Source organism: Gekko japonicus, unplaced genomic scaffold (genome assembly GCF_001447785.1).
Source record: "Gekko japonicus isolate JY-2015 unplaced genomic scaffold, Gekko_japonicus_V1.1 scaffold1482, whole genome shotgun sequence".
NCBI lineage: Eukaryota > Metazoa > Chordata > Lepidosauria > Squamata > Gekkonidae > Gekko > Gekko japonicus.
The window spans coordinates 389,849-413,302 of record NW_015169822.1 but is presented as its reverse complement, the minus strand read 5'-3'; the positions used below and the strand labels follow the sequence as shown (position 1 = coordinate 413,302).

At 47.2% G+C, this 23,454-nt stretch overlaps 1 protein-coding gene across 1 annotated transcript; it reads left to right on the top strand.

The window, feature by feature from the left end:
- The first annotated feature begins 7,826 nt into the window (after nt 1–7,826).
- LOC107115499 (poly [ADP-ribose] polymerase 12-like) lies at nt 7,827–23,068 on the top strand. Its single transcript, XM_015417219.1, has 7 exons — nt 7,827–8,006; nt 10,024–10,144; nt 11,630–11,726; nt 13,685–13,769; nt 17,071–17,201; nt 21,574–21,725; nt 22,584–23,068. Exons 1-7 carry the CDS (start codon nt 7,923–7,925, stop codon nt 22,862–22,864), a joined length of 951 nt encoding a protein of 316 aa, XP_015272705.1. The 5' UTR covers nt 7,827–7,922; the 3' UTR covers nt 22,865–23,068.
- The last annotated feature ends 386 nt before the right edge of the window (nt 23,069–23,454 follow it).

Genomic DNA, 23,454 nt, shown 5'->3' with positions numbered 1-23,454 from the left:
ATGAAGCAAGCTGATTTATATTATTCAAGGGGATCCCCTGATGGCTCAGGTCCAATCAGAGGCCAGGTAGAAACCAGCCAAAGTAACGGGCTTTAATTCTCATGAGAAAAGTACACCAGACACTCAAGGTCGAAGGCTTCGGATAAAGAAAGACTGGAAACACAGCAAAACGAAAGTTAAAATTCCAGAGTCCACCCTCACACCCATGGCAACTAGAATAGCGACAGGCCTAGCTGACATACTGCCCCAACCCCAAGATCTCACCCACCATGCACATACACGTTTAGGGGCTTTAACATGACAATCTTGCACCCATTCATTATGTGAGGGGTCAAAGTCTTTCCACCTGATTAAGTAATAAAGATGGCCATGCTTAAGCTTAGAGTCCGATATTTGTGCCACCTCGTGATGTGGCTCACCACCCCTCATCAGAGGAGGAGGGGCTGGGGGGTCTAGGTTTCCACTCGTTTGGTCCCGGGTCTCGCTTCAGAAGGCTATAATGGAAAACAGGGTGCACATCTTTAAGAGTCTTAGGCAATTCAAGTTCAACAGTTACATCATTGATTTTGCACACAACCTTAAAGGGACCCACATATTTCCAGTCCAACTTTCTCTTGGGCCGGAGTCCTTTCAAGTTCTTGGTGGATAAGTATACAGAGTCTCCAGGCTGTAAATCCCATTCAGAGCATCTAAAAATGTCCCTTGTCAGCCTGGGCTTTGTAATCCACCTTGGCTTTGTCAAGGGTTTTTTGAACCAATGACACCAAGTAGTAAGGGCGAGCTTGATGGCTGCCGCCTCCTTATCCCAAACCGCATAGTTGCATTTAGTGGAATTTAGACACATAGACTAGGGGGTGGAGTTTCCCATCCTCCCCCTTTTTGCAGGATCACTCCCCCCCCATGACTACATCTGATGCATCCACTTGGACCACAAAAAGTTTATTTTCATCCGGATGATGTAAAATGGGCTCCAAGGTAAATAGTTCCTTGAGGTGGTCAAAAGCCTGTTGACATTCTGGAGTATAATTTAACTTGGCAGCTTAGTGCTTTCCTGCCCCTTCCCCTTAGTTTTTAATAGATCTGTGAGGGGCAGGCTTACTTGGGCAAAGTTGAGGATGAATGGGCAGTAGAAATTTGTGAACCCCAGGAAGGATTGGAGTTGACTCCAGGTGTGTGGGGCCTCCCATCCCAGCACATCAGCCACTTTCTGCGGGCCCATACCCAATCCCTTCCCCAAAATAGAATAGCCCAAGAAGTCCACTTCTTCTTTATGGAACTCACATTTGGAAAGATTAGCAAAAAAACGGTGTTCATACAGCGTTTCAAGCCCCTCCCTCACCAAAGTCACATGTGAGTCCTTATCTTGTGAATAAATCAGGTTATCATCAAGACAAACCAAAACCCCTTTGAACAGGTGCTTGTGCAACACTTCATTTATTAAGTTCATGAACATGCCTGGGGCCAACCCAAAGGGCATAACCAGATATTCAAACTGTCCCAAAGGAGTATTGAATGCTGTCTTGTGTTCATCCCCCTCCTGGATGCACACCTGGAAGTAAGTGTCTCATAGATCCAACTTGGAGAAAATTTTACCCCTAGTGGCTTCAGCTAGGAGGTCTTTAATCAGTGGGAGAAGGTATGCATTAGTGGCAGAGACAGCATTAAAGCCCTGATCATCTGTACACAGCCTCAGCCCCCCATCCTTCTTCTTCTGGAAGAGGATGGGAGCTGCAAATGGTGAGGAGGCAGGCTGGATGAACCCACGGGCTAGGTTTTTGTTGATGAACTTCTGATTCCTCCAATCCCATTCAAATCTCCATCTCTGATGTCAGGGGTTACTGTTCCCAATCAGAGCTGTGTACAATATAGTCCCAACCCCATCAAGCACCTGGAAATGGCTCTGAACTTCCATGACAAATAGGTGGTCTAGTCCAAACCTGATTGTCTTTTGTCCAAAAGTCTGCATGGATGGTCCAATGTGGAATGGAAGAGAATGGCTCATTCTAATGGCATCTCTAGGGGTCCATGATCCTGGACACTTGGCACTCTTGAGCCTTAGCAAGTTTAAAGATTTCTGTCACAGTCAAGACTGGTATAAACTTATGCCAGGGGTGGCCAAAGTTGCTTAACATAAGAGCTGCATAGAATAAATATCAGATGTTTGAGAGCCGCAAAACATGAGCAAATATTATTCACAAGTTTTTATTGGAAAATATTTTATTTATTGATTATTTATTTTATTATATTTATACCCCGAAGTCACCTCTGAAATGTCTCTTGCCTTAAAAAACAAGTCTAGCTTGCCACCTTGTGGTGCATAATACTAAAAGATCTAGAACTGCTGCCTGCCAGACAATCTTAGGATCTCCTGGCTATACTACACACAATGGCATATGATAATTAGCTATCTGAAGTGATTTGTCGAACATTTTAAATTACATTAGAGGGGGCTGTTAATTGATTGCCCAGTCCAGTTTATGGGCTCAGGTATCCCAGGCTACAAGAGAAATAGTATGCAGAAAGAGGTGTTGGCACACGATTTCTCCCTAGCTGGCAGGCTGCTGAAAATGTATAACTTGTCTCCCTGGAGATCTGCTGTTGTTTCGTAAGGTTGGTGGATATTTTTTTTTACAAGACTGTTACACACACACACCCGTCACTGCAGCGATGCATATGCACGGCTGGATCCGGGCCTTAATGTTTCCAGGAGCTGTTTCAGGTAAACGTGACAACTCCAGGTTGGGAAATCCTTGGAGATTTGGGGATGGAGAGTGGGGTTGCGGGACGAAGGGACCTCAGCAAGGTGTAATGTCATAGAGTCTTCACAGCTGCCATTTTATCTGGAGGAACTGATGGCTGTAGTCCGGAAAGGAGTTGTAATTCTGGGGGATCTCTGGCCCCCCACCTGGGGGTTTGCCACCCTGATGTCAGAGTGGGATGGGACATGAATCTAACCCCTGGAATCATCTTTCGGAAAATTAGGTGGACCAACTGCAAGTGTGAGATTTCATGACTGAATTTACGCCCTCAACGCTACCCATATCCTGTTACCTATTCTTTAGTTATTTTATGTATATACCCCCCTAGCCAGATAATCTGTTCCAGTAGTGACTCATAAAGCTACACACGATAAAATCTTTAAAAAGCATACAAATAATTAACATTAACAAACTATTGAACATCCAGCCATTAAAAACCCAGCCAGAGCATCTAAAAATCCGTTACCAATTAATTGTCTGTATTTTGTATTTTTATTTAATGTTCAAGCATACAACCCATACGAAGTAAGTCATGATTATTGAGGCATTCTTATAATGCATTTCTCCAAGAAATCCTGGGAACTCTAGTTTTGTGCAGCTACTGAGACTTCTCTATTTATTTACTTCTCCCTTCTCCCCAACAATCTTCCACAGCAGAGTGAGGATTAGAACCTGAGTCTCCCAGATCCTAGTTGGGTACTCTGACCACTACGCCACACTGTCTCTTTTGCAGAACTACATTCCCAGAGTATAAGGTATATGAAGAAGTGAGCAGTGACTCACGGAAGCTCATCCCCTGCCACAAATGTTAGTCTTTCAGATGCTACCGGTCTCTTGTGCTTTTCTCCTGCTACAGACAGAGAAACACGGCTGCCCACCTCGATCTACATTCCCAGAGTTTTTCTTGGAGAGTAGGAATAATTATCAGAGCAGTTCTGGAACAGATATGCTCTTTAAAATGTCCACTTTAGCTGCTTGGACCCGTTGCCCTGACTCTCGGGCTGGCGAGCGCAGATCCAATCCAAGACCGCTGCTGGAAAGGAAGGGTTAAGGGGCACGTCCGAGGCAGGTGATCATCACGATGTTGGCCGTGAAAACAGCGAGGGCTGGAGGGCGGTGCTCTCTCGGCTGTGTGGGCGGGAGAGCTGAGCTGAAGAGACCCGAGGGAGGCCGGTCGAGATGAGCACCGCAACCCTAGAGTTGGACTCGACTGGCTTTCGAGCAAGGGAACCTTTACCTTTAGGAATAATGATCAGAGCAGTTCTGGAACAGATATGCTCTTTAAAATGTCCACTTTAGCTGCTTGGAACCGTTTCCCTGACTCTCGGGCTGGCGAGCACAGATCCAATCCAAGATCGCTGCTGGAAAGGAAGGGTTAAGGGGCAGCGCCTTTGCGTCCGAGGCAGGTGATCCTCACGATGCTGGCCGTGAAAACAGCGAGGGCTGGAGGGCGGTGCTCTCTCGGCTGTGTGGGCGGGAGAGCTGAGCTGAAGAGACCCGAGGGAGGCCGGCGATTTCCTTTTCTAGTTCCCGGGAGAGCGTAGCCTGGGTGGGTTTGGATTCGGTATCCTGCGTGGTGATGGAAGCTTCCATTAGGAATCCGTCGGGACTGACAGCCGATAGTCAAGCTCAGCAGTTAGAGTCTCCTTACCTTGGTAGTAGTTTTTCCAAAATGTCAAGATCCTCAACTGCTGGCGGATTGACTTGGGGCTGTGAATAACGCTTGTTCGGACATTCCAGATCGGAATAGAGTTACTCTCACCTGAAACAGAAGCCAGAAGAAACCCCCCCCCCCCACGTCTGTTTTAGCCAGAGGCGAAAAAGCTGTGAGCTAGCTCACACTAACTCAGCTTAGAGGGAGCACTGGGGGCCTGTAAACGAGCCTTTATTTTATGCAGGAATTGGCTGTTATCTTTCCTATAATACTATCAATATTCTTGATGTGTTCTAAAGTACCTGGAGACAGGTCCCCGCCCCAAGGAATTTACAGTGTAATTTTTGGAAGAGGTTAAAGCTCAGTGTAGTAATTGGATAGGGGCCGCGGTGGCTCAGTGCTTAAGATGCTTAGCTGCAGACTGGAAGGTCAGTAGCCAGGCAGTTTGAGACCCACATGGCCCCAGCTCCTGCCAACCTAGCAGTTCGAAAGCAAGAAACTGCAAGTAGATAAATAGGTACTGCTTCGGTAGGAAGGTAGCAGTATTCCGTGCGCCTCGGCGTTTACTCATGTCGGCCACGTGACCACGGAAATGTCTTCGGACAGTGCTGGCTCTTCGGCTTGGAAATGGAGATGAGCACCACCCCCTAGAGTCAAGGGAAACCTTTCCTTTACCTTAGTAATTGGATAGGTGGGGATCAAGGGTGTAGACTTTCCAATTTCCCGGGGGGGGGGGCTGGGGCTGGGCAAGGGTGGCTGGAACCAGTTGCCCTCGGGGGAGGCTGAGCACCTTCCTGAAAATTTTGGGAAGGCTGACGCCCCGCCACCCCCACAAACTTTATGCCTATGGGTGTGGTTAGAGCTACTTTTCTTAGGGCCACTACTAATCTACCTAGGGGAAAGTGACCTTATCCCACCATATGCAGGCCTGGCCCTAAAGCAGGGTTATAGTGGATTGTGTGAAGAAAGGTTATAGTGGGTCCCTGTGAACAAATCCCTTCCCTGCTGGCTTTGCCCCCTGTTCTGCCCCCCCTCTTGCCCATTTTGACCAGAGGAGTGGGTCCTAAGCTCTTTCCTCCTCGGCCATTTCTCTGCTCTAAACTATGCTCATCAAATTACTTTCCTGCTACCCTGAGTCTTCTTTTCCAATGCCTGGTTCCAGGGTGAAGTTGACATCTAAAGCTATGAGTATGAAAAAAAGAAAACAAGAAGGGAGTTCCTTTTGGAGCCGTCCCATGTCCCCTTTTTTACAAATACTGGGAAGATCTGATTTCCCAGCATTGCTTCTCTTTTGGCCCTCAGTTGTGTTTTCCAGAAAGTAGTCCTGCTCATCTTTTGCTTGTCTTCATATACCTCCACTGGTTCTTCCCCTGTTGCTTTCTAGGTCCTGTGTAAAAAGTCAGTGGGTTGCTGGGCAGGCATGTTGGTCTGAAGGGAGGGTGGCTGTCTGTGAAAGGGCTGCTGGTCTCTCTTCTCTTCCCAAGTGGGGAAAGTGAAGATCTTTCCCTTCTGGGGAGAAGGGGTATTCTGAGGGGCCCTCTCCTGAGCGAAAGCTTGCAGGTGCCTCAAGCACAGTCTGTCTTTCCCTCTCAGTTTTTGGACAGAGAGTGTAGAGACTGCAGAAAGGCAGGATGTTGGGAAAGAAGAGGGAAACAGGAGAGTTGCAATTGACATTGCCGTCTTTGCAACCTGCATGCAAAGGTTTGCTAGAAAATGAGAATTTTAGTAGAAACTGAATAAATTTGGCTCCGTCAGTTTACATTTGCTCCTGTCTTTGAGCAGCTGTACAAACTGAGTCAAGCTTTAGAGTAACCGGCATTTCCTGCATCCAGCTGTTCAGCGCACCAGCTGGCTGGAATTTCTTGCAATAGTGAATCCAGTTTCTGCTGCACTCTGAACAATTTTTCAGGCTCAGCAAATGCACATGTTGGCTTAAGAAGAAAAGAGCTCCTAATCAAAATCGAACCGGATATGCATGCTGGGCAACTGACCAAAACAAAATACATTTTTTTAAAAAAAACCCTGCCTAAACCTTTAAGGAGGGGCAGAAATTTGAGCTGGAGTTTGAACCAGGAGGTGTGCCTTAGTAGGATCGAAAATGAGAGGGGGGTGGCGGTGAAGAGAGTTCCCCCCCCGCAACAGTAAAACCTATATTCCTACAGGGAGATACTTTCTTGGCTTGCATGTCTGCGTGTGGGGGGCCAGGTTCGTGCCTGTGGCACTCCTGGATGGCTCATGGACTGCAATAAAGATGGAGGGATTATTGTATGTGTGGAGAAGAGCCTTTGCTCTTTAGCATTTTCCCAACCAGCAGCAGTCCGGGGTGGGGTGTGTGTGCGCGCTATTTGGCCTGTTGGGGAAATCTGAACCCTCGTGGTTTCCCTGACAGACTAGATAGCCTCCCCCCCCACATAGACCACTGCAGATCAGGAAAAAGGAGTGTGTGTGTGTGTGTTTGTGAGGGAGATCCTGAAGCCACTTCTCTGTGAATCCCAAAGTGCCAATCCAAACTGAGCACTAACTGTGAGGGAATTGAGGAGAACTTGCAACTTCCATGTCTCTTACACAGGGTATGGGGTAGGGACCCTGTGTTCTCTGCAGGGCTATTTTGGGGCAGGAACGCACAGGAACGGAGTTCCGGCTGGCTCCCGAGTTGGCCACGCCCAGCAGGAACACATTAGCATAATAGGCCACACCCAACAGCAGGAACTCATTAGGATTGGCTACATTAGGGGTGTGTGGTCTAACATGCAAAGGAGTTCCTGCTACAAAAAAGGCCCTGGGTTTTGACCACAAACAAGGTCAACAGAATAAGAAGCAAAAGGTGGGTAACATGGGGGTTCGGCCTAATGTGCAAATGAGCTCTGTTCTGAGTGAATCTGCCTTTTAGCTTTGTAGCTTGGAACTGCAGACATGAAGTGAAGGACACGTGAGTTCTTTGTCATTACAATTAGTGAGGGAACCAGTCAGTCTTGGAATGAAATCTGCATATATAAGGACTTGGCTTTTTTGAGGAAGGGTGGTATAAAATGTGATAGATTCAAGTGGGTAGCTGTGTTGGTCTGAGGCAAAAGTCTGAGTCCAGTGGCAGCTTTAAGACCAACAAAGTTTAATTCTGGGTATAAGCTTTTGTGTATGTATCTGAAGAAGTGTGCGTGCACGCGAAAGCTTGTACCCAGAATTAAACTTAGTTGGTCTTAAAAGTGCCACCGGACTCAGACTTTGTTCTATAAAATGTGATAGATAGGAAAGATAAAATGACTCCTTATGCTAGTCAGATTTCCCCCCTGCCATAATTTCTTTCAATTTACTCCAGCTCTTTCATTGGAATCTTTAATATCCAATGAACTAGTGGCGCACCTGACCTTAATGAGAATGTGTTTCACTTTGTATTTCAGGTTTAAAGTCTGGACCAGTGGCTTCCTTGCACTCCTTCCCGATGTGTGCTGCAGTTCAGGAAGTCTTCAGACAAAGGCCGGAGCTAGGAGGCAAGCCTGACACCCCTGGTCATGCTCTTGGATTCCATTGTCAGAGTAGAATTCATCTGGTATTGGCAGGATGGCACTGGCCAGTGGATTGAATATGGCAAAAAGGTGAGCCGATGACCCAGACCCTGGTGGTTTCCCTGCGGTGATATTTTAGTTCCAAAACGTCTTATACAAATTATTTATAAAATGTCTTTCTATTCAAAGAATGCAAAAGCAGTGTGTGGAGAGTGAAGCTGCTTTCATGCACGTTCAGTGGCCATTTGCGATCATTTACAAGTGGATTTTTTTCATTTCACTCAGGAAAATACAGTCACAAAGGATTGCTGAAGTACATTTGTGGAAGCTGCATGAGTCATATACAATGTAACTAACAGGCTTTTAAAATTCGGTGTGCAGTTCTAGAGATTTGTTCCCATAATCCTCTGCATGTGGTCAGACGTGGCCTAAGCGAAGCCTTTTTTTGACCTGGTCACATGACGAAGCCCTAATGGTGCTCCTGTGTTTCTTGTCGTGTCCTCCTGTACTTGAAGTGTTTCCTCGTCATGTAATGAGCAAAGGGAAAAGAATGGCTGGGAGTAAATGGCTGAGCGGTGAAAGAAACCGGGGGAAGATACCCCTTCAGATGGGTATCATTCATCATGCAAGGGTATTTCGATCTGAAATGGCCCCAAGAAGCTGTTTGCCACACTGGGGCACTCAGATAACCTGCCCAGTGAGGTGCTATTTAATTAGGCAGTCATTTTATTGTCGCCTACTTGGTTTGCTCTTTTTGTTTAGGTGCTCTTCTCTAATGTACCGCACTGACAGTAGACCAGGGGGTGCGGTCAGACGGCGGGCTGGGAGCGGTGTAAACCGTTCCAACTGGATGAATTTGATCCGGGGGAAGCGCGATCACACTCACCTCTCACTGTGCAGCACATCGCTCCCCAGCATCCACACTTCAGGCGCTCAGCAGCACACGTCGGCGGTTTTAAAAAATTTCTACAGTTTGCACATGCGCATAGGCAGTCTTTCATATAATTGAGATCTTCGCACATGAGCATAACACCGTAGCCTGAAAAGCATGCCCTGAAGCTAAGACTTCCCTTTAAACTTTGACATCGAAACTGGCCTCAGTGAGGTCCCGGACTTGTCTGAGGGCTGAAACTGGGCACCATTTAAAGTTTGCTTTTACTAACACCGGGGTGAAGCTTCGCCTAAGCGCACATCACCTACGATTTAAAAAAAATGGAGGATGAAAAGCTGAAGCCTTGGGCTTCTGAACGGAAGTGGCTCTACACCGGCGGAGAGTGATCAGATGGGGAAAATGTGGCTAGAACTGGAGCACTCAGGAAAACACCACTTGGGGACCTAGTAGCAAACTACACCGGTATAAGGGGTGTTTGCGACAGTTGGCAACGGTTAGGGATGGGAGACAGATGTTGTGCGTGTGATCGTGTGTAAGTACTCCGTTTCTAACCGGCTTCTATACCGGCTTAAATGCTCCGTCTGAACGCACCCCAGGAGTGTTAAACATAAGGCCCAGGAGCAACCAGTGCAAGGGAGGGAACAGAAGACTGCTTGGGGGGGAGTGGGCGGAACCACTCCGATTGTGGCTTCAGCATGGCAGAACAACCTCGTCTGCAGCAGTCAAGCAACGTGGAAACGTCTGCCCAGTGCTGCCCCGCTGGCTCTCCAGTCCGCCCATGGGGCCTGGGAGTGAGGATAGACCAACTCGGAGCTTACCAGCTGCTGTCCTTTATACAGTTTATATCTCCAGTACCTGGCATCACATTTTATGGCACACATGGCCTGGCCTGACAAAGCGGCATTTATGTCAGATCTGACCCTCGTAACAAATGAGTTTGACACCTCTGCGGTAGACTGTCCTGGAGACCTTTGTTGGGTCTTTTAATAAATAGTGTCCTAAGACAAGGTAGCTTGCTTGAGGCAACCCTACGGCACTTCCTGATGCACAACTCGTGCCTTTGTTTTTCCCGTGCTCAGTTACCTTGCATGGTGACTTAGGAGCTACAGTCTGTTGAATGTTGGAGAATTCCTATACAATCCAGGCTAACAGTGTGGTTTTTGTTGTTGTCCTCTCTTTCTCTCTCTCTCTCCCCACTCCCACATTTTACTGCAGCATTTAGAACACTGTGCTGCTGCAATATCCTCTTCTGACTTGGAGGCTGCTTTTCTAGCTGACCAGAGAGGCACTGTATTCTTTCATGCTGGATCTCAGCTGTATGAACTCAACTTCAAGAGTAGGTTGCCTTTATTTCTGTGTGCTAGCAATTTATCAGTTACTCTCACTTCTGTATTGTTCCTTCATACTAAATCTCTTGAACTTTGTCATGGGATTTTATCAGCCTCAGTCTTCATAAAACCTGAAAGTGGCTAACTTACCACAGAAGGATTCAGCCATGTTGGTCTGAAGCAACAGAACAAAATTTGAGGGCAGTGGCACCTTTAAGACCAACAGAGCTTTATTCAAGATGTGCCTGTGCACTCCTTCAGATGTATTGAAATGTAAGTTACCAGTCCATACATATAGTTATGCTCATGCTCTACCTATATGTATGGACTGGTAGCTTGCATTTCAGTGTTATCTGAAGAAGTGTGCATGCCCACAAAAGCTTATAGCTTGTATAAAACTTTGTTGGTCTTAAAGGTGCCACTGGACTCAAACTTTGTTCTATTACCACATAAAGTAATTGTCCCTTGTTAGAGGCTTCCTTACATTGTGTGTTCTCAGTTTCTTAGTCCTGGGGAATGGTCCATAGCCACTCAGGTAGGAGAGATGAAAACAAGACCCTCTCAGGAGTGAGGTTATCTCCCTCTCTCCCTGTCTCTCTCTGCTCTCCTTGCAGCCCTGGGAATCAACTTTCCTGGGGTCAGAAAGGGCTGTGGGGGAGGGAGAACGAGAGAAAATTAGCATCTCTTACCAGCCTTCACTTGATGGGTTGCAGGATACAAGCAGTGGATGTCACTTCCTCAATTTTAATCCTCACAACATCCCTGCAAAGTAGGTTAAGCTGAGCAAGGGTGCATGGCCCAAGGTCACCTACTGATAGGGTTGCCAGGTCTCCTCATCGCTCCAGCAAGTGGATTGGGGGGGGGGCATTCCGGGATGTTCCTAAAGTGATGACATCACCCAGAAGTGATGTCATCATGTTGTGGACATTGTGTCGGAATGCTCTGGTTTAAGGGCAAAACTCTATGGTAAAACCAGCTTAAAACCATAGAGTTTTGCCCTTAAACCAGAGAGTCCACGCATGACTTCCAAGTGTGATTATGTCACTTCCGGGTGACATCATCACATCAGGGATGTCATGAGGGGATGTGGCTGTTTGGGGGCAGGGAGAAGCCCTGAAAACTGGGGAACCCCCGCCTCAACCCGGGGACTGTCAAGCCTACCCACTGAGTTTCATGGCTGCTGTTTCTCCCTGGTCCTAATCTGATAATCTAAGTATTGCCCTACATTGGCTCTATCATGAAAGCTCTGTGCTGTACAGATATTTGCATCCCTGGCCTAATCTCCCCTGCCCCCATGTCTTATCTATAGCTATGTGAAGAATGTGAGGGAGGGAGTGACATGGTGGAATGCAGACCAAGGTCCAGATCTTATAAGAAAGGCCAGTTTTATATTGTTTCATAATAATCTGCATCTATGCTGAAGCATTAAATGAATGGTGACTTGGTGCCAGAGGCAAGTTGCTTACTGTTAATCCTTGCTGTTTTCCCTCCAGACATGGTCCAGCGAAACCTGTACTATCAAACCCAGAGGAAAGTCTGCCGATGGCCTAGACTTGTGTTTTTTGGAGGTGAACACACACGTGGAAAAGGGTACTGGACATCCTCCTTCGCTTTAACGCTAAAGCATTGTGCGTATCGCAGGGGTCCCCAACATGGGTATAGTGTGGGGGCTGACACTTTTCCTGCTGCCCTTCAAGTGTTTTTAGAAAGTGGGTGGGGACAGTAGATTTTTTTAAAAAAACATTGCTTTTGGCACCAGCTGCCACCACCACACAAGGATCTTCACTGTGAGGCTGAGGGTAAGCCTGTCAGGAAAAGACTGAGTACATGGCAGCAATATGAAGCTACAGGGCAAAAGTATATTGGCTCCCCAAGACACCCTCCTGTTCTTTGAACTGGCTGAGTGTGTCCTCCTGACGTTTGTCAGATGTACATCCTTTGTCAAGAGCCACCAATGTGCGACTAGTTGGCCACAACTAGAGTTGGATAATGGATTCCATGAGAGTGCATTTTGCTGACGTTCTTTATCCTGCTTGGTAGACTGCAGTTTTTGTCCCGTAGGTTGTTGTAAGTGTGGAGAACAGATTCAACACATTCTCATGGGAACATTTCTTTGTTTGTTATCCTGTGTCTGGCTTTCTTGGGGAGGTGTTCAGTTCTTTCCTCCAGTAGTCAAAGAGTTGCTTGATTTGAAACATGCTGAGAAGAAATGCAATGTTGAGACTATTCCATAGGGTGCCCAGTTTTTCCAGGTGAGATAGCTGGATAGGCCTCGATTTGAGTCCTGTGGCACCTTAAAGAACCAACAAGATTTCTTGGGTATAAGGTTTCGAAAGTCAAGGTTTCCTTCATCAGATACAAGTTGGAGAGACCTAGGACTGAGTTGACTTGCAGGAAGGATAACTAAGGGGCCAGCCCACATGAAATGTTCAGATGCTGGGGTTGGGTGCCCAGGCCTACCTCTTAACAGCAAAAAAGTGGCTGCCTAATATGGCCTCTAATATGAACCTGGGACATATTACCTGGGTTGGGAGGCCCCTAATATGAAGCTGGGTTGCACTGGTGGGCAACGCAGTGCTCCCTCTAAGCTGTGGAGTCCTGTGAGCAAAAACTCTACTTTGTGAGCTACTGGCATTAAGATTGTGAGCGAGCAAATTGGCTACTGCATAAATCAGTTTGCTCTGGAGCCAGGCTTCCTGAGCTAAGACAAAAATGTGTGAGCCGGAGGCTAAAAAACTGTGAGCTAGCTCACACTAACTCAGCTTAGAGGGAACACTGGCAAGGAATTATATCCCCACCCCCTGGGTTTTAAACCGTCAGCAGTGAGGTGAGGGGCTAAGCATTTCCAGGTTGGCAAAATGCTACTTGGGTAGAGGAAAGATAATTTTAAAATAGAAAATTCTTTCCCTTTCTTGACTATGATCTGTATGCATGGGAGTATCGGGTGGTGGATCTTCAGGGTCTTGCCCCTAAATGTAAATTCACTGCCACAGGAAGTGGTGGCCACCACCACAGAAGGATCTTCACTGTGAGGCTGAGGGTAAGCCTGTCAGGAAAAGACTGAATACATGGCAGCAGAGGTCATTTCGGGGAGGAACGCGGGGGAACGCAGTTCCCCCGGGTGAGGTATGGGGGGCGGGGCACATGATGAAGCCCCGCCCCCCGCTTCCGGGAGGTGATGGGTTAAGCATTTCCAGGTTGGCAAAATGCTACTTTCTTGGCTATGATCTGTATGCATGGGAGTATCGGGTCGTGGCTCTTCAGGGTCTTGCCCCTAAATGTAAATGGAGGCAAAGTTCTGCCGCCTCCTAATGGCTGTTCAGGAGAGGGATTTCAACAGGTGCTGTTCTGATCATTCCAGTGTGGTAAACTGCAGGTGCTATAATCCCTGCTTTTCTGAAACTTTTGAGATAGTCGATCTCTGTTCCCTTTGCATCTGCTCCTGGTCTCCAGCATAATTCTTAGAAAGCCGCAGCCTTTACTGTTTGAGAACTGGGTGTCTACAGAAGGCTGGTGTCATGGGCTTTCTTTCTTGCTCTCATTTCCAGGTGTTGCTTGGAATCCTCTTCCCTTCCCTTCCAGTTGTTTCCTTCAAGCTGGGACCACTCAGCACTGCCAGACATAGGCTATAAGGTATTGATACGCAGCGTCTGTGTTGCTTCCTGCAAGAGGTCCCTGGATGCAAGCGGGGAGAGATCTTCCGGGAGTCCTCTCGGCCCAATTCAAGCTGCAGACGTATATTAACTTTGGGCAAAGGTGGCCAGTCGGTTGTCCCAGTGTCGGGCATTCACTAGGGCAGACTGGCAGTGACAAAATTCACTGTGACATGTGCCTCATGGTGACTTCATCACATGTGAACTGGACGGAGTGGTAGTCAGGGTGCAACATGTATTGGCTGGGGGCTAGAGCCCTGCCTCTGAGAACCTGCTTTTTTTGTGTGAGTATTTTTATGGGTGTGTGTGTGTGTATGCCTGAAAGTCATGGCTGACTTCTGGCGACCCCTAGTGGGGCTCAGACATTTCAGAGAGATGGCTTATTATTGCCTGCCTCTGCACCCCAGCCCTGGTATTCCTTGCAGGTATCCCAAGGACTTGCCAGAGTCAACCCTGCTTAGCTTCCAAGATCTGCTGAGATGGGGCTTGCCTGGGCTATCCACGTCAGGGCAGAACCTGCTTATTTTGAGTGCTTTTTTTTAGCCTTCTTGCTAAAGCGTAAACTTTTACATGAAAATTGAGTTTGCTAACTTATCCTTGCCTCTTGAGCCCAGAATAGAAGATCTGCCCCAATTTTAGGAGGATGGAGCAACAATCTTGACTCCACCTATACACTGATAAGGTCTGAACTGGTGGTGAATGACCAGAAAAGAACTTGGTATCATGATAAAAATAGTGGCTTGCTGCACAGCAGCAGTGAGGAGGGAGGGAGGGGAAAGCAAATCCCTAAGGTAGGCATTGTTAGGAAAGAGACTGAAAATAAGATGGCCAACATTGTAGTGCCTTAGTCTTAGCAGCCACACCTGGAATGCTGTGTGCTCTTCAAGTCACTGTATCTCAAAAAAGGATATTACAACACTAGAACAAGGGCAGGAGAGTGAACCAACATGTTCAATGGGTGAGAAAAGGCCAGGGGTCATTTCCTGCTGGAGCCCCCCGGAGCGGCGCTCCAGCAGTAAGGAGCCCAGGCCCCACCCCCCACCTGTGGAGAGATTCAGGGGGGGGGGTTAAATGCCTGGGTTCCCTGCCCGATGGCAGGCATGCAAGCATGCCTGGGTTCCCTGCCTGATGGGGCACCTGGAGAAGATAGGGCAGGGAACCCAGGCATGTCTGCCTCCCTGCCCTTCTAGTCTCCAGCCCGCCCACCGCATCTTTTGCGGAGAGACTTGGGGGGGGGATTTAAATCCCTGGGTTCCCTGCCTGATCTTCTCCAGGTTCCCTGGCTGGAGAGGGGAAGGGGAGACGGGCAGACATGCCCACCTTTCCCCCTGAGCCTCTCTGCTTTTGTGGAGGGGGGGACTTAAACTTATTTGCATATGTCTTAACTCATTTTAAACATGCCTGCCCTTTGTCAGGGGGTGTGGCATATGCAAATGAGTTATGAAAATGAGCTCCTGCACCTCTTTTTCTAGCCCACCGCAGCGGGTTGGCTGGAGAGGGGAAGGGGTGGTGGGCAGACATGCCCGCCTTTCCCCCTGAGCCTCTCCACTTTTGCGGAGAGACTCAGGGAAGGAGGGTGGGATTCAAACTCATTTGCATATGCCTTAACTCATTTTAAACATGCCTTTCCTTTGTCAGGGGGTGTGGCATATGCAAATGAGCTCCTGCACCTCTTTTTCTAGGAAATGACCCCTGGAAAAGGCTAAACACTCAAAACCTCCAGCCCATTTGTACCTGAATTATTTTTATTGAGTATTATACCAGAACAATATAGGAAAACAGATATATACTTTATATTGCATGTAACTACTGCTGCCAGAATAATGTTTGCCAGATATTGGAAAAAAACAAAAATGCCTCCCAGAAGTGAAATTATCACCAAAATACTGGACATAGTAAAAATTGATAAAACCAATCAGAGGACTTATTCCAGAAGATATGGTCAAGATTTTATACCTGGATTGAAAACTGATAAAATAATGTCTGAAAAGTACTGGGTTGGCCGCATGGAGGACTTGGACAACGACTTAACTTAACTTGTGTACTTAACAAAGAACACACAACGGCCCTGCAAGGCCAACTATATACACTCCCGTCCCCGGGCCTCCCACTCCATTGGAGGGTTTGAATTTCCTGCCAAGAAGCCTATTGGTCAGCTAGGGGGGGAACTAGGATCCGAGGTCCTATTGTCCTGGGGAGCCAAGCTCCTGTCTTTCTTGCGGGCGCCTTGTGGCGGGCCGCATACATAACAATGTCCAACGGTTATTGAGGAAATAGGTTGATAACAATCTATAAACCTGTAAAGAGAAATAGACAATTAGATAACTAGAGATCAGAGGGGGAAAAAGAGATGCAAAACATATTACTATTTGAGTTATAGCATTGTTAAACTCAGAACTTCCCCCTAAAAAAATAAAAATAATAGTTTATAAAATGATTCAGGGGATGGATGAAGTGGGGGAGGGGACACCTTTCTTCCTTCTCCTAAAATACTGGAACTTAGTACAGCACCCATTTATAAGCAGTTGATTCAGGACAGACGGAATAGAGCATCTTCAGAGAACGCTTAATTAATTTGTGGAACTGACTGCTGCAGGACGAAGTGGCAGTTGGCTTAGGCACTGGATTGTCCTTTTCCGCAGATGTCCATATTGGTGAAATGTGACCTCCATGTTTAGAAGCAGTACACCCCTGAATGCCAGTTTCTGGGAGCAATAACAGGAGGGAGCCCTAGCCTCAGGGTCTCTGCTGTGAGCCTTCCAGGGCCATCTGGCCACAATGGAGAACAGGATGGGTCTTGCAGGAGTTAAGATTTCATGTGTGCTTGTAATTAAAAGTAACTCTGACCCACATTTGCTATTTGGACCAAGATGTTCTAAAAGCAGGGGACGAGAAAGTTGGGAAGCAGATCTGGATGCTACAGTTACTGTGCTGCACAGGAAGACATGAAAGTGATTTGCTGTGGTAACCGCACCCTAGAAGTAATACTATCATTAGCCTACCTACAGGGTAAAATCTCATACAGAGAATGAGGTGCCTGGTATAGATGCATGCATCGGCTGTACCTTTTCAGCTGATCCACTTGTATGTTTCTGCTGTATTTATCTGCTTGTTTTATGACTATGTTAGTTTGTTTTGCTCTTGACGTCTTGTGTGTATTCTATATGTTTGTTTGTTTGTTTTGTGAGCAGCCTGGTAGCCTTATTTAGAATTTGAAAAAAATGGAAAACACGGAGGAATTCACAAGAGCTTTTTCCTTTGTGCTGTTTGTTGACACACAGTTGGTGGTGGTCTCCAATTCTGCTCAAGAATATAATGAAATCAGAGAGCTATTTGAGAAGTCAATGGAAGGCTTTGTGATCCGGAGGCTCCTAAGGAATCAGAACCCTTCTCTTTGGCAAGTCTTTCAGTGGTTTGTACTGGATCTTTACTTCATGGTACTCTTGAGATAATGGTTATTGCATGAGGATTTGGTCCAGATCTGCAATCAGCTGCCTATTTTCTTGCTTATTGTAACTGACATGGACCTCCCCCTCTCCTTCTGTTCCTTTCTCCATTAATTGATGGCCACTTGCAAAGCTGTCAGGGCTCATGACCTGATGTCCATGTGGCTATGTACAGTAATGATTTTTTTTCCAAGACTTGAACAGAGCCAGTTTGGTGTAGTGGTTAGGAGCACGGACTCGAATCTGGGAGAACCGGGTTTGAGTCCCATCTCTTCCACATGCAGCAGCTGGGTGAACTTGGGTCAGTCACAGTTCTCGCAGAGCTGTTCTCTCCAGAGCAGTTCTCTCAGAGCTCTCTCAGCCCCACCTACCTCACCTGGTGTCTGTTGAGCGGAGAGGAAGAGAAGGAGACTGTAAACTGTTCTGAGATTCCGAGAGAAGGGTGGGGTATAAATCCAATCTCTTCTCCTCTTCTCTTCTCCTATCCGTACTAGGTTTCATTTTTTCCTGTTTCACTCTAGTCAAGTAGGTATTCCAAGTTTCTGAAGTAATGGAAGGGCTGAACATGGGCTTATAGAAATATGGTTGGATCCAGAGGTCATTTCGGGGGGGATCGCGGGGGATCGCAGTTCCCCCGGGTGAGGTACGGAGGGGCGGGGCACATGACGAAGCCCCGCCCCCTGCTTCCGGCCACCCCGTTTCCGGCCCTCATTCAGCCAGGAGGAGGCAGGAGAAGAGGGAGGGTAAGTTGCTTCCTCCCTGCCCTCCCCACCCCTGCCTGCCTGGGGCCAGGGAGGGCCTTTGCGGGGCTTCCTTGCACTCCCGCTGGCCTTGCAGGTCCACCGCCGGGCCCCTCATGGGGCTCGGCAGTGGAGTTGCAAGGCCGGTGACGTTGGCCGGGACCGTTGGGGGCGGGGTGTGTGGCCTTATGACACACTTCTGGTGATGTCAGGGGGTGTGGCCTTATGACACACTTCTGGTGATGTCAGGGGGTGTGGTATATGCTAATGAGTTATGCTAATGAGTTCCCCTAGCTCTTTTTCTACGAAACGACCCCTGGTTGGATCCTGCAATCCATCATCTGGAAGCACTGATGTCTCCCTGGCTCTCCCATCCCACGAGCAGCCATTTGCACCCCCAGGCTGGGCTTACTCCCAGGGCTGAGAGACTTGCATGGGGTAATGACTCCATGGGTCAGCATCCAGGTGGTGGCTGGATATCTCCCGTTGTTACAACTGATCTCCAGGCAACAGAGATCAGTTCACCTGGAGGAAATGGCTGCTTTGGAAGCTGGGCTCTATGGCATTATATCCCATGGAAGTCCTTCCCCTCCTTAAACCCTGCCCTCCTCAGTTTGGTGAACCAGTTTGGTGTGGTGGTTAAGAGCACGGACTCTAATTTGGGAGAACCGGGGTTGATTCCCCGCTCCTCCACATGCAGCTGCTGGTGTGACCTTGGGTTAGTCACAGTTCTCTTAGAGCTGTTCTCTCACAAGCAGTTCTCAAAAGAGCTCTCTCGGCCCCACCTACCTCACTGGGTGTCTGTTGTGGGGAGGGGAAGGGAAAGGAGATTGTATGCCGCTCTGAGACTCCGAGTGAAGGCCAGAGTATAAATCCAATCTCCTCCTCCTCCTCCACCCCCCAAAATCCCCAGGTATTTCCCAGCCAGGAGCTGGCAATACTAGTTAGGAGGCTGGAAGGATCGATTAAGCACCCTTCCCCCGCGCAGTCCACACAACTAGTACTCCATGTGGTGTCTGCTGCCACAGAAAGAAAATATCCTGGAGTCAGAAGGGACTGCTATGGAGAGGGGAGAGCTGGGAAGGTTGGGGACCCTTGCCTATTGGGGAGGGGGGAATCGAGAAGCCCAGGAGTTGGGAGCTGGGTTGTAGTGGAGACAAAAGGCTACTAGCAAGTATCTCTAGTGCTAATTGTTCGGTGGGACTGGCCTCAGTTCGGGCTGACGTGGTCCACTTGGTTCAAATTCGAATACCATTTGTATTTTTCGGGGTATCCAGCGGAAGCCAACATAATTGATGTCAAATGACCATGAATGTGCCTTGCTGAATCAGACCAAAGTCTAGCATTCTTTGGAAGACTTTTGAAGACTCCCAGCAACCAACCGGCAGGCAATAAAGTTGTACAGTAGGCACTGACCTGTGGTCTGTTTCGTGAGCCATGGTCTCCCTCCTGCCCAGGCAGCGGACCAGGGGTGAGATCCAGGTTGTGAGTTCTAAATGGAAGGGTGAGCCTGCAATCTCTCAGGTGAGCCTTTGGTCCAGGACTGTCTCAGAGTGCCCTTGTCAAGTAGAGGTCCTCCAAAGCATCTCCTCACCTGGAGGGACATGTAAAGCTATCCTGGGCACAGAGGAGTGGAGCATGTCTCGCTATAGCATCCTCCCCACCGACTGACTCGCAACATCTGCCCTCCAGTTTCTACATTCCTTCTCTGCATGGCATTTAGTCTTTGGCAGATCATCTGCAGCTGCTTTGAAAACCTGGTTTTTCATTCTGTAATGTAAAGCAAGCATTTGGTCTGCCTTAGTACAGATTTTGGTGTACAGTATGCAGAGCTCAGATTGCAGTGTTTTTAAGTTAGCTGGCTTGATTGCTGTGATCAGGGCCTTTATCAACGAATGTGAATATTAGTCTGTAGATTGTCATCAGAGTGGGCAGAACAAAGTTTGAGTCTAGTGGCACCTTTAAGACCAACAGAGTCGATTTCAGTGTATCTGAGGAAGTGTGAGTGCACACGAAAGCTCATACCTTGAATAAAACTTTGTCTTAAAGTTGCCCCACTGGACTCAAACTTTGTTCTGCTGCCTCAGACCAACACAGCTACCCACCTGAATCTATCAGAGTCGGCAGTTCACCTGCAGGGGGAGCCAGCGGTTGAAATGAGTGCTTTCCTTGGGGGTGAGGTTTTGGCAGACTGAACAGGCAAAGGCGAAGCAAGGGAGCCACTGGAAATGGCGTGCCATTTTTAGGGGAGAGGCTCATGTTTTTCTCTAGGAATCTGCTGTATGCGGTGCTGTTTGCTCGCTTCCACTATGCTCTGTTAATTTCTAAATACACATTACAAAGACTTAGTAAGTTTCCAAATGTAACTACGTCATGGTGCATTGTTCCTGAAATTCCTCAGTGCTTGGTACAATAAGAGAGCGCATCACAGTAAAATACTGCTAGTTTATGAATTTGAACACTTTAGTAACTGACAACTGTATTGAATTGTGCTTGCAAATATTTGAGAAAGACTTACTGAATATCTTCGGTCCGTTCCCAGTGTTGCTCTCCCCAAGTGCTGGATAACTAAATTAGCTTTAGAGAGCCTCCATCAGACTAGGTCCAGCTGATAGTGACCCCTTCAACCTCGGTAGCTTTCTGATTTATGGTGGTGTTTGGATTGTTATTTATTTATTTATTCAGGATATTTCCAGGCCGCCTCTTCAGAGTCTTTCTCCAGGTAGATAACAATTAAAATAACATATCTATCCTTATATATAATTGAGTAGTGGGGTGGCACTTTCTGAACTTTCCACACACCTCTAAATCAGTTGGCTCCATGATGTGTCACTCAGAAGCTGTCCCTGTCCACTGGCTGCATTGCCTGAGTCCCGCCCACAGAGGCGGCGCCTGCCAAAACTTTCCTCAGAAGACGGTTGCTTCGCTCCGGTAACACAGCTACTGTCTTCGCTCTCCTCGCTAGATGACGATTGACTCCCTCAGGGGACAAAACCCGCCGTCTTTAGCCTCCAAGCCAAGTTTGCTGAAGCAACACTTTCCAGAACAGAAAAAAACCCACCAAGTAAACAGCTGTCAGCGTGGTGGAGGTGGGGGGGGGGGACCAGCCCATGTTATCACAAAAAAGTCAGTGGATACACACCCAAGCGAAGATAGAAGATGGGATCAGACACAAAAAAAACAGGAAGCCAAAAACCCGAGGTATGCTGCAAAGCAGAAATACAGACACAGTCACAGACAGATCTACGTAGGCACGCACAAACAGAAGGAGCGCAGGAACAACTGGCTGAAGTGGAGAATGTCCAGAAAGGGCCACCCCACTACTCAATTATATAGAAGGAGAGATACTGTATATGTACTTAACCTGCTTCCAGTCGATGCATTCGTTACACATCACATCTTTCTAGAGCTTGTTGTATTGCTTTTACAATGGGTTTTACTGCTAGTCAGTATATAAACCAGACATTTAGAAATAGGTTATGGGTCGAAGATGCTTTGGGGGTTGGTATTTGTTGAAAAGTAAGGCTATACAAATAAGTGCTTGTATGTGGTTTAGTTTCACTATTTTTTAAAAAATGTATATAACTTCTATTTCTAGGCAGAAAGAGCAGATGAGGAAGAAGAATGGAGGGAAAATGGTAGATGAAAGACTCTTGTTCCATGGCACCAGTGCATCTCACCTGCATGACATCTGTGGGCAGAACTTTGACTGGAGGATCTGTGGGACCCATGGCACATTATATGGAAAAGGTGCTGAAGGGGGGCTTCTGTTGGCAGGCAGTGCAGGGTGTCCTTTTGCTCAGCGAGGCTGAACAAGAGGAATAGATCTCTCAGGTCTTGATTCATAGTAGAAAACCGAAAAATGGCAAGGTCATTGCTCTGAGATGAAATGTTTCCAAGAGTAGTCTGCCTATCAATCTGTGCATAATCCTGCTCCTCCCCAGTTGAGCGTTGTTTAGGTCAACGGAGCATTGATTAAGGGTGAGCATTCAACTGGTCAAACGGTGTCCAAATAATCTTAAAGCATTGACCGTTCGAATCAGAATATAAAATTGCCAATGGTGTTGCTGAACATTAATCATCAATATAATGAAATGTTAACTGTTCACTTCTGTCAAATATTTTTAATTGCATATAAGTGGGATTAGTATTTATTTGTGTTATTTACAGTCCACCTGTCTCACAAAGTCTCAAGGCAAATTACACAGTTATAGAATCATAGAATCCCAGAGTTGGGTCATACAGGCCATCTTGTCCAACCCCCCTGCTCAATGCAGGATCAGCTCAGAGCATCCCTGACAAGTGTTTGTCCAGCCGTTGCTTAAAGTGAGTCAATACAATCAATACAATCCAATAAGCCATAGTATACCACAGTTTGCAAAACCATGGCATCAAACACCCCCTGCTCAATGCAGGATCAGCTCAGAGCATCCCTGACAAGTGTTTGTCCAGCCGCTGCTTAAAGTGAGTCAATACAGACAACAGGATGGGATATCCAATAAGCCATAGTATTCCACAGTTTGCAAAACCATGGCATCAAACTGACACTGCTTTTATATACCCACCTAGCTTGAAAGGCTTGGCTCTGACTAGCTTCTCTTCTCTCAGGAAGTTATTTCGCAAAGGATGCCATTTACTCCCATCAGTACTGCCAGCCAGATACCAGCTTCAAGAGGATGTTTGTAGGTAGAGTTCTAGTCGGAGACTATGTTCAAGGGAACGCAGCTTACCTTCGCCCTCCACCCAGAACTGACCAGCGCAACAGCTTTTACGACAGCTGCGTGGACAACCTTCTGGACCCTTCGATTTTTGTCATCTTCGAAAAGCATCAGATTTATCCCGAGTACGTCATAGAATACAAGCAAGTATCCCAGTGCACACTCATGTGAAGTGGCAGCAATGTGTCTGTCTACTTTTTTCCCTTAAGAGGCACGGGTTTCACGTCTTTTTTTTTTTTTTTTTAAACACCTTAAAATATTTTATTAGATTTTTTTTTTAATATCCAGGCCTTATGAACCTGAAATGCTATACGCTGAACAACCCAATACCCTTTCTGGGTTATTGGCATTATTTTTAATCACTGAGGAGCTGCAGCCGGCTGGAATTATTGTTCTGAACAAAAAATAAACTTTAAACTGCTATTTGTATGGTATTTTTTAATGCGTGTGTGTGTGTGCGTGCCCCTGGAAGTCATGGCGACCTCCCGTACCTGACCTTTACTGGGGGCCTGGAGGGTATTCAGAGAGGTGGCTGAATAAAGCCTGCCCCTGCCTCCCAACTGCTGGTACCCTTCTTTATTTGTTAGGGCACCAAGCCAGCAAATCAGTAACATCATACAAAAGCAATATAAACAATTTGTTAAAATACAAATATACAAATATAAAAAACATGGTCTAAACAAGTGCTGGCAAACCTAGACAGTCAACCCTGCTTAGCTTCTGAGATCTGACAAGACTGAGCTTGCCTGGGCTATCCAGGT

What these genes read in the sequence shown, in the direction of transcription:
- LOC107115499 (XM_015417219.1), top strand. Translation starts at nt 7,923, where the DNA reads ATGCTCTTGGATTCCATTGTCAGAGTAGAATTCATCTGGTATTGGCAG. An exon ending in GAACACACACGTGGAAAAGG is followed by an intron (nt 11,727 to 13,684) that starts GTACTGGACATC and finishes TCTCATTTCCAG; the next exon opens with GTGTTGCTTGGAATCCTCTT. An exon ending in TGCCAGACATAGGCTATAAG is followed by an intron (nt 13,770 to 17,070) that starts GTATTGATACGC and finishes GTTGACACACAG; the next exon opens with TTGGTGGTGGTCTCCAATTC.